The 15,175-nt window shown below is 35.2% G+C and overlaps 1 protein-coding gene across 13 annotated transcripts in view; it reads left to right on the forward strand.

Moving 5' to 3' along the window:
• Positions 1-15,175, forward strand: part of BCAS3 (BCAS3 microtubule associated cell migration factor) — a 614,259-nt gene that overhangs the window by 180,356 nt on the left and 418,728 nt on the right. For all 13 annotated transcript variants that reach the window (XM_078437391.2, XM_078437395.2, XM_078437397.2 and 10 more), the window contains one exon: positions 2,033-2,203. In XM_078437391.2, the coding sequence (XP_078293517.1) occupies positions 2,033-2,203 (171 nt within the window). The remainder of the gene's footprint in view (positions 1-2,032; positions 2,204-15,175) is intronic.

Here is a 15,175-nt window from a genome sequence, read left to right on the forward strand (position 1 = left end):
TGCGGTTTCCTTGTGTGTATTTATCTTGATACTTTTAAGATTCTCCCTTTAACTTTTACCATTTTAATTATAATGTGTCTTGGTATGGAACTCTTTGGGGTTCCCACTTGTATGTCTATTTCCTTCACCAGATTAGGGAAGTCTTCAGCTATTAGTTTTTAAAACTTTTTTTCTGGCCCTTTCTCTCTTCTCTTCTGGGAACCATCTAATGTGAATGTTTTTCTGCTTGAAGTATTCCCAAGTTTTTTTTTTTTTTTTTTTTTAATACATATATGTTTATTTTAATTCTTTCTCTTTTTGCTCCTTTGTCTGGGTGAGTTCCATTGTTTTGTCTTCCAGCTCACTGATCTGCTTCATCTAGTCTATTGTTGAACCTCTCTAGTGTATTTTTCAGTTCACTTATTATATTTTCAGCTCTGTAGCTTCTGTTTGATACTTTTTAATGTTTTCACTCCTTTTGTTGAAGTTCACACTGTGTTAATTCATTCCTCTGAGTTTGGTGAGCATCTTTATGGCCATTTATTTGAACTCTGTTGCTTATCTCATTTTATTAAGGTCTTTTTCTGGGGTTTTGTTCTTTGTTTGGAACATATTCCTCTGTCTTCTTATCTTGTCTTTCTGTGTTTGTTTCTATGTATTAGGCAAATCAGCTACCTCTATACCAATCTTGAATGAGTGGCCTTGAAGTATCCTGTGGGACTCAAGCATTTATCCTTCCTGGCCACCCAGTGCCAGATGCTCAAGGGGTGTCTCCTATGTGAGCTGTACATGGCTGCCCACCTCCTGTGGAGGAGCTGTGGCTGTGGCATGAGTGCATGGGGCTCTTGTCTGGCCCACCTGTGATGTGTGGCTGTGACATAGGAATGAGTGTCTACATGCCTAATCTTGTTGTGCAATATTATATAACAGCATATTATAGATTTAATTTGGAAGCATAACATTTTTCACATAGGCATTCTACCAGTGTTCAGTCTTTTTCATGCTAAAAAATAGATTGAAAATTAGATTTATAATATTTCAAAAAATAACCATAGATGTTGGTGAGGATATGGAGAGAAGGGAACCCTCTTACACTGTTGGTGAGAATGCAAACTGGTACAACCACTCTGGAAAAACAGTATGGAGATTCCTCAAAAAGTTAAAAAATAGAACTACCCTACAATCCAGCAATTACACTACTAGGTATTTACCCAATGGATACAAAAATACTGATTCAAAGGGACACATGCACCCTGATGTTCATAGCAGCATTATCAATAATAGCCCAGGTGTCCGTTGACTGATGAATGGATAAAGAAGATACATTAAAACAAACAAACACAAACAAATACAAATAAATAAATAAATAGAAATATTACTCAGCCATAAAAAAGAATGAAATTTTGCCCTTGTTATAGGCATTAAAGACAGGAGAAAAAAGAAATATTTTTTTAGAAAGATATAATTGTTCCTGGGGTGCCTGAGTGGCTCAGTTGGTTAAGCGTTTGACTTCAGCTCAGGTCACAATCTCATGGTTTGTGAGTTCAAGCCCCACATCGGGCTCTGTGCTTACAGCTCGGAGCCTGGAGCCTACTTTGGATTCTGTGTCTCTGTCTTTCTCTCTGACACTCCCCCACACCCCCTTTCTCTCTCTCTCAAAAATAAATAAACATTAAAAAATATATATGTAAATATATACTATATATCTATATGTAAGTATACATACATATATGTATATGTATATACACATATATATGTATAATTGTTCCCTTATGTGAAACAAAGTTCTTTAATCATTTACTTGTGGCTTTATTCTCACTATGCTGATTTTGGGGATTCTACTGATACCATTTACTCAAACTAATACTGATTTTCTAACTAAAATTTAAGATTGTATGAAAAGTCAGACTGAATTTTTGTGACAGTTCACTGCTACATATAGGTTTGTAAGACAATAGGGAATTGAAAAGGTAGGAGAATGAGCCAAATGCATATTTCTGTTTAGAATTCAAATACTGATGTGAAGTCATATATTTTATATTTCATTGCATAGACATTGAAAACTGGTCTGACAATGGTCGGGAAAGTAGTGACTCAGCTGACAGGCACGCTGCCTTCAGGTGTGACAGAAGATGACGTTGCCCTCCATAGTAATTCAAGGCGGAGTCCTCTGGTTCCAGGCATTATCACAGTAATTGACACTGAAACCGTTGGAGAGGGCCAGGTAAGAACTTCCAATGCAAGTAATGTAAAAATAATACCTGTGGGGTGTCTGGGTGGCTTAGTCAGTTAAGTGTCTGACTCTTGGTTTTGGCTAAGGTCATGATCTCATGGTTTTGTGAGTTTGAACCCTGCTTTGGGCTCTGTGCTAACAGTGCAGAGCCTACTTGAGGTTCTGTTTCCCTCTGTCTCTGTCCTTCCCCCACTTGCCCTGTCTTGTCTCTCTCTAAATAAATAAATCAACTTTAAAAAAATAATAAAGATGACACTTGATATAACCTAAATTGGAAGATTAATAATTGATCTTTAAGGCAGAGGCTTGCTGATAGAAGCAATCAATAGGACCTTCCATATTTTGGAGGGAATTAAATAAATTATTGATTAATTATGATAGTTACAAGTGACAATACTGTAAATAATATCAAGTTTTATTACAGACATTTATAAATGTGAGAAATACATAAAGTCTCAAAGTATATGTTAAGATACATACATGGTAATGCTTATCTACATACATATGTTGTAATCCTGTATCTTCAGATAATGCAGAAACATTTAGATTATAAAAATCTAATTATTACAAAAAACATGGAAAAATAAATTACATAGTGTAAATCTGGCTGGTAAGAAACCAGTTGGGTTTTGTTTTCTTCCCCCATGTATTCATAAAATCTTTTTCTTTTGTATCATAGTCTTGAATTTTAAAATACATCTCTGGGGGTGACTGGGTGTCTCAGTTGGTTAAGTGTCTGACTCTTGATTTAGGCTAAGGTAATGATCTCATGGTTCGGGTGTTCGAGCCCCACGTCGGGCTCTGGGCTGGTGGCGTGGAGCCTACTTGGGATTCTCTCTCTTTCCCTCTGTCTCTGCCCCTCCCCTGCTCATGTTCTCACTTTCTCAAAATAAATAAACATTAAAAAATACATTTTGAACGGAAGGTAATTTTAAAATTCTAATAGTTTGTGATCATTGCTACAAAAAAAAATCCAATCTAAAATTGATTACTAGAATAGGATAGGAGTAGATCAACATTTATGAAATAGAAATTATTTTAATTTTATATAGAATATATATTTAATTCTTTTTTCAGAATATAATGTCTGGGAGCTATGTGAGTCTTTAAAGTATTAAACCTAAATACTGCATTTTTTTTTTTTAAGGAAATATGTTTTCAGTTTAAATGGTGATTCGATACCTGATAAAAGATTAGCTTTGACTCAATACTCATGTACTAGTTCCTACAGTAAGAGCAATTCGCATTTCTAAAAAACATAAACTACTGCAATTAAAAGCCAAAAAAAATTTGAAGTTCTAGATTACTGAATTTAGCTATTGTATTTTATTTGAAATCTGAATAATAATCAATCTCCACCTCCCCCATGTTAACTTTATGGTTCACCAAACATGTTAGAGTGCAGGCCTGTATTCTTGTTTAAAACTCTTTTTAATGAAGTGCTAGCAAACTTTTCAGTTGACTTGTAATGAATTTTTTTTAAGTTGTGTTAATTAGCTCAAGTTGATAGATACAGACAGATGTTAATTTTCTTTCTTAATTGGAATTAAATATTTAAACCCTAGTGTTTAATGAGTGTTAAAGTAAAAAATATTTTCTTATGTCCTTTGATTCTTAATCAATTTACCTCCAAGGCCACACACATTTTACTGAGTAGTAACAATCCTCCTGAACATTGTCTAGTTTGGTGAGCATAAGTCTGTTAAACATCTAACGTTTGTTGACAGATGGATTGTGGTCATTTAAAAGTAGAAAATGTTATCTCATGATTTTTGATGAAATAGAGGTATAACTCAATTTATTTTATTATATTTAAGTGTAGAAACATGTAAAAAGAAAAATTTTACATAATTATATAATTCTAATTAATGGCATATTAAATAGTGGCCTTATGTTTCCAAATATGCCCCCCCCCATTTTTTATTAACTTTTTATAACTTTAAAGTGCAATTCTCAGATTTGAAATATGGAAATGAACTGTAGATTGTGGAGTTGCAAAAGTTCACTTTTCTTTGGTAAATGAATTATTAACACTTGAAACAAGTAAAGTTGTTTATTAGGAAATAAGAATTATAGAAATGTTAACTTTAAAAGTTAAAAGAAGTTAAAAAGTGTTCCTCAACCTGAAATATATTATCTTTTCTATTATTTGTTGAGCTCATAATCTCTTTTCATTCCCACTTATAACATTCTGAATTTTTATTTGATTTAAAAATTGTTTTTATAAGGGAGGAAATAAATTGATATTCAGTAAATGGTAAGTTACTATGTGCATTTTGAAAGAATTATAACTATTTTTTAAAGCAACAAGATTTCCTGACTATAATACTATCCTCCTTTTTTTTTTTTTTTATTACTGTGAATCTGTTTTTTGTTAAGAAGACATTTTTGTCTCTGATACATAGTTCAGTTGGAGTACAGAGCTGTTTTTAGGTTATGCTGGATTGTATTAAAAAGACTTCATGGGTTATTGTCCTAGATTTATCACCTCTAGCCCTTTCCGACTGATGTTTGACCTTAGCTGTAATGTTTTTCCTTTTCCATCTAAAGCTGACATTATGTCCACTTTTTCTGTTTAAATCCATTGAGCCTTTAATAAAGACATTTTCATGTTTACAGTGGCAATGTATAAAATTTGATTCACCATCTTTCTAATGCTAAATTGATTGATTTGATTTTATGTTGACGGGATCATTGCGTGGTAACTGCATTAAGGAAGAGTGGATTTGATTGACTTTGTGTCCATTTTTTAATCTGTGTTACTTGTTTTATTTAAAAGCATTTTGTGGCTAAGATAAGCTAAGTGATATAATTTGCCTTTACACATTTATATAATTGAAGTTAGCAGTGTGGCAAAGTCCCTAATCAAAGGAAAATGCTCCAGAATGATGACTTAAACTTGAGCTATTTCTTTCTCTGGGTACAAGTGTTATTCATAATAATTTACTGGTTCCTGAAGTGTTTTATCTATCTTTTTGTTCACACGGCAAAAGCTTATCCACCTTGTATCAATTAAAGTACTTTGATTAATTTTAATATAGTCAAGTTATTATTAATGTATACTTAAGAAGTTCAGCCTGTTTAATTAAATGGGTACATATCTTAGGATAATTGTATTGGGATGTATTTTATATTATTAATTTGATGTTTTAGGCGAAGTGATAAGGCAATGGAGAAAATCCTTCCAAAAGTATCTGGTTGTTATGTTTGTGAAACTCATAAAGAGAAGCTTCAAAAAGTCTTATGTAATGGTATCAGGCTTTACTGTGCACCAAGATTAATGTGCCTTTTTACTAGACGCCTTCTGTATTGGTACCATCAAATAGAGTACTCAGTACTAATTGTATTGGAGACGGAGATATAAGATTATAGTGTATGAAAGGAAAGGGAATCTTGTAAGATTGAGTTAAAATAGAAAAGTAGACAAAACACAAATATTTCACAGAAAAAAATAAAACATACAGATTGTCTCTGACTTAAAATGTCTTGAGTTAATGATTTTTCAACTTTATGATGATATGAAAGTGATAGGAATTCAGTAGAAACCATACTTGGAATTTTGAATTTTGAACTTTCCCTAGCCCAGTGATATGTGGTATAATACTCTCTTGTGATTCTGGATAGCAACAACCAACTGCAGCTCTGAGTCAGCCTCGTGATCGTGAGGGTAAACAACTGATACACTTACACCTGTTCTGTACTCAGATAGCCATTGTGTTTCTCGCTTTTGGCATAGTATTCAATAAGTTATATGAGATATCCAGCATTTTGATATAAAATAGGCTTTGTGTTAGATGATTTTGTCCAACTGTAGTCTAATGTGAGTGTTCTGAGCATGTTTAAGGTAGGGTAAGCTAAGGATGATGTTTGGTAGGTTAGGTGTATTAAATGCATTTTTGACTTAAGATGTGTTCAACTCACGATGGATTTATTGCGATGTAACCTCTTTGTAAGTTGAGGAAGATCTGTATATAAAATGCTGTATAATCTATATCCATGACTTCACTTGTTATAAGAGAAAGACAAATTTACACTGAGATACCATTTGTCGCCTGTGAGAATGAGGGAAATTCAAAAGCAGTGTATTCTACGTTTTAACTTCTAATTTTGAAATAATTGTAGAGTCACATTAAGTTGCAGAAATGTATTCATGTGATCTTTACCCAGATTCCTCCAACTTCCCTTGAATAGCGACATCTTACATAGCTGTAAGAAAATATTAAAACCAATATCAAGTTGACAAATATCAATACTGTTCATATGCTATAGACCTAGGATGCCTGGCTGGCTCAGTCAGTGGGGCGTGCAGTTCTTGAACTCAGAACTGTTAGTTCAAGCCCCGTGTTGGGTGTGGAGATTACTTAAAAATAAAATCTGTAAAAAAATATGGCACAGACTTTACTCAGCTCTCACTATTTGTTTTACCTGAATTTATTTGTGTGTTCCTGGGTGTATATAGTTCTATAACTTTTATTCCCTGTATAGATTCACATAATCAACAACACCATTAAGATATAAGACTATTCAACACATACATTTTTTTGTATTCAGACTTATCCTTCAACCTACCCCTTCCTTTTCTCCTGAAAACTATTATATGTTCTCTATCTCTATAATTTTGTGATTTATAGAGTGGATATAAGAGAAATCATATAGTATATTACATTTTAAAGTTAACTTTTAGACTAAATATGATATCCTTGAAGTTCATTTGTTGTGTGTAATTAAGTCTTTATTATCTCTCTATTGTATTCCTGTGAGTAGCTGTGTCTATTTGTGCAACCGTTCACTCACTGGAAGACATTTGAGTTGTTTCTAGCATTTTGCTGTTATTAATAAAGCTGCTATGAACATCTAGGTAAAGGTTTTTGTGTGATTTCTGTAGAGTTTTCAGGTCTCTATATTAAATGCCACAGAGTATGATTGATAAATTTTATAAGTGCATATTTAGTTTTGTCAGAAACTGCCCAACTGTTTTTGCAGAGGGGCTGAACTGGTTTACATTCCTTCCAGTAATGTATGATAGGTGGCAGTTTTCTCATCAGAATCCATGGATGATGAAAGCAGTGTTAGAACATCTTTAAAATAGTGAAATAAATGAATTGTTAAACCTGAATTCCACATCTAATGAAAATACCTTTCAGGAATGAAGGGAATATAAAGACATTCTTATAAAAGGAAAGCTAAATTAATCACTAGCAGATCTATTTATTTATTTATCTATTTTTTAATGCTTATTTATTTTTGAGAGGGAGAGGGTGGGAGAGAGAAAGAGCGAGTGAGCGAGAGAGCACATAAGTAGGGAGGGGCAGAGAGGAGACTCAGAATCTGAAACAGGCTTCAGGCTCTGAGCTGTCAGGACAGAACCTGACATGGGGCTTGAACTCGTGAACCATGAGATCATGATGTGAGCCGAAGTTGGACGCTTAACTGTCTGAGCCACTCAGGCACTCCTATTTTTTTTAATTTTTATTTGTTTGAGAGAGAGAGAGAGAGAGCACATGTACAGGAGCAGGTCAGGGGCAGAGAGAGGGGGAGAGAGAGAATCCCAAGCAAGCTTTGCACTTCCAATATAGAGCCTGACGTGGGGCTTAATCTTGGGAACTGTGAGATCATGACCTGAGCTGAAACCAAGAGTTAGATGCTTAACCGGCTAAGCCACCCATGCACCCTGCAGATCTACTCTTAAAGAATGTCTAAGGGAAGTTTTCTAAAGAAATTATAACAGAAGAAGGCTTGTAACTTCAGAAATAGAGAACAGTGGAAGAGGTAAAAATAGAAGCGTATATAATATATCGATTTTCGTAAGTTAAATTTGGTTGAAGCAAAAATGATAACATCTCATGTTATGATCAACATATTTATGAGAAATATTTGTGGGGAAGTAAATTGAGTTTCATAAAAATGTTACAATTTTGTACTACATATCACTGTATCTGAAAAGTTTAAAGACAACCCACTAAAGGGGAGAAAATATTTGGAAATTATATTTTTTATAATGGACTGCTATCCAGAATATAGAAAGAACTACAACTAAATAAAGAGATAGATAATCTAATTTTAAATTGAACAAAGATATGAATAAACATTTTTCTGAAAAAGATTTACCAATGGCCAATAAAAACAAATGAGAACCCTCATACACTGCTGGTGGGAATGTAAAATTGTGCAAATGCTTTGGAAAAGAGTTACCAAATGACTTAGCAATTTATCTTCTAGGAATACTCAAAAGAAATGAAAATATATATTCACATAATTGTATGTTCATAGCAGCGTTATTTGCAAGAGCCAAAAACTAGGAGCAACTCCAGTGTACCTCAACTGATTAGTAGATGGATAAATCAAATGTGATATGCACTTACAATGTAATATTCTTCAGCAATAAAAAGAAATGAAGCACTGTTTCATGTTATAATGTGGGTGAGTCTTGAAAATATTATACTTTGTGAAAGAAGCCAGTCTCAAAAGAGTGTATGTTGCATGATTCCATTTATATGAAATGTCTAGAATAAGCAAAGCAATAGAAAGAGAAAATAGATTATAGTTTCCCAGGGCTGGGAGTTTGGAAGGAATGGAGAAATGTGGGGTGACTGTTAATAATTATGGGTTTTCCTTTGGTGATGAAAATGTTCTGAATTTGGTTGTGGTGATGGTTCTACAATTGTGTGAATATACCATATATATCCCAAAACAAACCTTTAGTAAATATTTAACAAGTGTAGTTTAACACACTTTCCCAGATACTACTACTATAAGACTTCGTTTTCTTGTTCTTCTCACTTAATACTTTGAAAGTCAATCAAACAACTAAAAAGAGAATAACTTATAATGCATGTTCCCCCCACCCCCATTGTGATAAAATATGCATAACATAAACATTGACATGTAACCATTTTTTAAGTTTACAATTCAGTGCATAAGTGTATTTACAATGTTGTGCCATCACAATGGCACATCACAATATCCATGGTTATCACAGTAACCATCACTGTTATCTATTTCTAGAACTTTTTCATCATCTGGATTCATTAAATAGTAAACAGTAACTCCCCAAACCCCTGTCCCCACAGTCCCTGGTGACCATCATTCTGATTTCTGCTTCTAGTAGATTGCCCATAATTACAAAAGATGTACAATACAAAGTGTTGGAAAGGTTGTAGAAAAATTGGAAACCTCATGCTTTACTGATGGAAATATAAAATGATGTAGCTATTTTGGAAAACAATTTGTTAGTTTCTTTAAAAGTTCACCATATGTTTGCCATATGACTGACCAGATTCACTTCTAGGTATCTCCCCAAGAGAAATAAAAACATATTCACAAAAATACGTGCACATAGATATTCATAGCTGCCTATGCATTGTAACAATTGACTAGAAATAATCCAAATTGCCAAGAACTGGTGGGTGAACCCACATGTTGTGGTATTTTCATACAGTGGATAACAGTTTAGCAATGTAAAGAAATGAATGATACCTGAAACAACATGGCTGACCTATAAAAATTATATAAGTGAAAGAAAGTAGAAGGCAAATTGCATGATTCTATTTATATGAAACATTTTCAAAATTTTTAGAAAAGGCAAAAGAGATAAAATATACATAGGGATTGCCTGGGGCTTAGGGTTGGAAATCTACTGTAAAGTTAATATGAAGACATTTTGGGGATGGTGGAAGAAATCTAAATGGAGAATGTGGTGATGGTTACACAATTGTATGGATTTACTAAGCATTATCCACTTATGTATTTAAAATGGGTGATTTGAATGTATAAATTTACTGATGATTGGGGATGACTATCAGTTATGCTGAAGAGGTACATAAGTAAATCCTGTCTCCAGAAAATGAATACATTACTAGAAAGAATTTTCAAAAATAACTATCTGGGGACTCCAGAAATTGGCCAAAACTAAGAATGAAATGATAAGTGTGTAAAGACTTTAGAGCTTGGATAATAGTTGTAGGAGAAAATGGCCTTTTTGCATGAGGCTGCTCTCATTCACATCTGCCTGGAGCTTGGTGAGTGTGATTAGTTTAACCAGTGCAGAGTGGGCCATGTAAACAAGCCTTTTCCCTTCTAGACAGGGGATTTACTTGATTTGGAGTAGTATGTTAAAACAGTATTTTCACTTGGTGGATGATGAGTAAGGGAAAATGTGTAGCTCCACTGGCCTGAGATCGCAATTCAGATGGGGGCCAATTTGAAGAACAGGAGAAAAAAATGCTGGTGAAGTATAAGCAGAGCCTCAGAGACCTTTGGGAGAACATCAAGTGTACCAACATATGTGTAACTGGGATCTCAGAAAGAGAGGTGAGAAAGGGGCAGAAAAACATTTGAAGAAATGAAGTGTATAAATACTTACCTTTCTCTTCCCTTAATTTCTTTAAAAGGTAGTTTAAAATGATTGTTTTAGGGAATAACTATAATGTTTCTCAGCTGATAATATATATGACAACAGTAGCACAAAGGAATGGGGAGGGAGTGCAGCTATATTGGAGCAAGGAGCTATAATTTTTGCAATTAACTGACAGTCTTGTAATCTGTATAGCACCTTGTTACCTATACAGCATCCACTAAGAAATTAACCTCCCAAAATTAACAGAGGAATTAAAATAGTAATATTAAAAATAACACAAAAGAAGAGGATCAGAGGTACAACACCTGAGACAAAGTAAATAGCAAAATGGCAAACCTAAGTCCAATTATGTGTATAATTATATTAACTATAAATGGACTCAAGTTAAAAGACATTGATTATCAGACCAGAATCATTCATTTTCAAAGACATAATTGGCTGAAGTAAAAGGATTGAGGAAACGTACCACATAAACAGTAACCATAATAGGACTGGAATGGCTATATTAATATCAGACAGAAATACTTTGTCAGGAAATATTGCCAGAGAAAAAGATATTTCATAATAATAAGAGGGCCGATGTAATAGGTAGATAAAGCAACTATTAATGTGTAAACAGCTACAGCATTTCCCAACAAACATTAGGCAAAATCTGACAGATTGAAAGGAGAAATTCTAGCTAACTAACATTTACAGCATGAGATTTAAATACTGTGCTCTCAATAATTGATAGGAAAAACTAGACAAAATTTGTGAGGATTTAGAACACTACCAACCAGCACGGTGTAACACCTCCAAACCCGTAGAATTTGCATTCTTTTTCTTTAAATGTTTTTAAAAGTTTATTTATTTATTTTGAGAGAGCAAGAAAGCAAAACAGCGAGAAAGGGAGAGAGAGAGAGACACTTAACTGACCAAGCAGGCTCTGCGCTGTCAGAGCCCTGACATGGGGCTCGAACCCATGAACCGGGCGACCCCAGCCAAAATCAAAAGTTAGACACTTAACTGACTAGAATTTGCATTATTTTCAAGAACATCTGGAATGTTTTCCAAGATAGACCTTATGGTTGGGCAAAAAAATATATAAATAGCTTTAAAAGTATTAAAATTATGAGAAGTATGTTTCCTGAGAACTATGGAAATCAATAACAGAATGGGACGCCCCAGTGGCTCCATCAGTTGAGTGTCCAGCTCTTGATTTCAGCTCAGGTCATAATCTCATGGTAGGTGAGATCAAGCCCCACACATCGGACTCTGTGCTGGCTAATGGGGACTCTCTCTCTCCCTCTCTCTCTGCCCCTCCTGCGCTTACCTACTGTGCTCTCTCCCCCTCAAAAATAAATAAACTTAATTTTGTCAAATGCTTTTTCTGCATCGATTGACAGGATCCTCTTTTCTTTTACTAATGTGATGTATCACATTGATTGATTTGTGAAGGCTGAACCAGCCCTGCATCCCAGGAATGAACCCCACTTGATCATGGAGAATAATTCTTTTTATATGCTGCTGAATTCTATTTGCTAGTATCTTATTGAGAATTTTTGCATCCATATTCATCAGGGATATTGGCCTGTAGTTCTCTTTTTTTGCTGGGTCTCTGTCTGGTTTAGGAATCAAAGTAATGTGGCTTCATAGAATGAGTCTGGAAGTTTTCCTTCCCTTTCTATTTTTTGGAACAGCTTGAGAAGGATAGGTATTATCTCTGCTTTAAATGTCTGGTAGAATTCCCCAGGGAAGCCATCTGGCCCTGGACTCTTATTTGTTCGGAGATTTAAAAAAAAAAAATTTTTTTTTAACGTTTATTTATTTTTGAGACAGACAGAGCGTGAACAGGGGAGGGGCAGAGAGAGAGGGAGACACAGAATCTGAAATAGGCTCCAAGCTCTGAGCTGTCAGCACAGAGCCTGACGTGGGGCTCGAACTCACAGACCGTGAGATCATGACCTGAGCCGAAGTCGGACGCTTAACCGACTGAGCCACCCAGGCGCCCCTGTTCGGAGATTTTTGATAACTGATTCAATTTCTTTACTGGTTATGGGTCTGTTCAAGTTTTCTCTTTCTTCCTGTTTGAGGTTTGGAAGTGTGTGGGTGCTTAGGAATTTGTCCATTTCTTCTAGGTTGTCCAGTTTGTTGACATATAATTTTTCATAATATTCCCTGATAATTGCTTGTATCTCTGAGGGATTGGTTGTAATAATTCCATTTTCATTCATGATTTTATCTATTTGGATCATCTCCCTTTTCTTTTTGAGAAGCCTGGCTAGAGGTTTATCAATTTTGTTTATTTTTTCAAAAAACCAACTCTTGGTTTCGTTGATCTGCTCTATAGTTTTTTTTTTGATTCTATATTGTTTATTTCTGCTCTGATCTTTATTATTTCTCTTCTTCTGCTGGGTTTGGGGTGTCTTTGCTGTTCTGCTTCTATTTCCTTTAGGTGTGCCGTTAGATTTTGTATTTGGGATTTTTCTTGTTTCTTGAGATGGGCCTGGATTGCAATGTATTTTCCTCTCAGGACTGCCTTCGCTGCATCCCAAAGCGTTTGGATTGTTGTATGTTCATCTTCCTTTGTTTCCATATATTTTAAAATTTCTTCTCTAATTGTCTGGTTGACCCATTCATTCTTTAGTAGGGTGTTCTTTAACCTCCATGCTTTTGGAGGTTTTCCAGACTTTTTCCTGTGGTTGATTTCAAGTTTCATAGCATTGTAGTCTGAAAGTGTGCATGGTATGATATCAATTCTTTTATACTTATGAAGGGCTATTTTGTGACCCAGTATGTGATCTATCTTGGAGAATGTTCCATGTGCATTCAAGAAGAAAGTATATTCTGTTGCTTTGGGATGCAGAGTTCTGAATATATCCGTCAAGTTCATCTGATCCAATGTATCATTCAGGGCACTTGTTTCTTTACTGATCCTGTGTCTAGATGATCTGATCTACCCATTGTTGTAAGTGGAGTATTAAAGTCCCCCGCAATTACCACATTCTTATCAATAAGGGTACTTATGTTTGTGATTAATTTTTTTATATATTTGGGGGCTCCCGTATTCGGCACATAGGCGTTTATAATTGTTAGCTCTTCCTGATGGATAGACCCTGTAGTTACTGTATAATTCCCTTCTTCATCTCTTGTTACAGCCTTTAATTTAGAGTCTAGTTTGTCTGATATAAGTGTGGCTACTCCAGCTTTCTTTTGACTTCAGTAACATGATAGATAGTTCTCCATCCCCTCACTTTCAATCTGAAGATGTCCTCAGATCTAAAATGAGTCTCTTGTAGACAGCAAATAGATGGGTCTTGTTTTTTTATCCATTCTGATACCCTATGTCTTTTGGTTGGCGCATTTAGTCCATTTACATTTGGTGTTATTATGGAAAGATATGTGTTTAGAGCCACTGTGATGTCTGTAGATTTCATGCTGGTAGTGATGTCTGGTGCTTTGTGGTCCTTGCAACATTTCACTCACAGAATCCCCCTTAGGATCTCCTGTAGGGCTGGGTTAGTGCTGATGACGTACTTTCTTAATAAAAACCCTTGATAAAGTCGGGATAGAAGGAGCATACTTAAACATCATAAAAGCCATTTATGAAAAGCCCACAGCTAATATCATCCTCAATGGGGAAAAACTGAGAGCTTTCCCCCTGAGATCAGGAACACGACAGGGAAGTCCACTCTCACCGCTGTTGTTTAACACAGTGTTGGAAGTGCTAGCATCAGCAATCAGACAACAAAAGGAAATCAAAGGCATCAAAATTGGCAAAGATGAAGTCAAGCTTTCACTTTTTGCAGATGACATCATACTATACATGGAAAACCTGACAGACTCCACCAAAAGTCTGCTAGAACTGATACATGAATTAAGCAAAGTCGCAAGGTACAAAATCAATGTACAGACATCGGACAAAGGGCTAGTACAAAATCTATAAAGAGCTCACCAAACTCCACACCCAAAAAACAAATAATCCAGTGGAGAAATGGGCAGAAAACATGAATAGACACTTCTCTAAGGAAGACATCCAGATGGCCACAAGGCACATGAAAACATGCTCAACGTTGCTCCTCATCAGGGAAATACAAGTCAAAACCACACTCAGATATCACCTCACGCCAGTCAGAGTGGCTAAAATGAACAAATCAGATTATAGATGCTGGCGAGGTTGTGGAGAAACGGGAACCTTCTTGCACTGTTGGTGGGAATGCAAACTGGTGCAGCCGCTCTGGAAAATAGTGTGGAGGTTCCTCAAAGAATTAAAAATAGATTTACCCTATGGCCCCGCAATAGCACTGCTAGGAATTTACCCAAGGGATATAGGAGTGCTGATGCATAGGGGCACTTGTACCCCAATGTTTATGGCAGCACTCTCAACAATAGCCAAATTATGGAAAGAGCCTAAATGTCCATCAACTGACAAATGGATAAAGAAATTGTGGTTTATATATACAATGGAATACTACGTGGCAATGAGAAAGAATGAAATATGGCCCTTTGTAGCAACGTGGATGCAACTGGAGAGTGTTATGCTAAGTGAAATAAGCCATACAGAGAAAGACAGATACCATATGGTTTCACTCTTATGTGGATCCTGAGAAACTTAACAGAAACCCATG

This window comes from Panthera onca, chromosome E1 (genome assembly GCF_046562875.1).
Source record: "Panthera onca isolate mPanOnc1 chromosome E1, mPanOnc1 haplotype 2, whole genome shotgun sequence".
NCBI classification, from domain to species: domain Eukaryota; kingdom Metazoa; phylum Chordata; class Mammalia; order Carnivora; family Felidae; genus Panthera; species Panthera onca.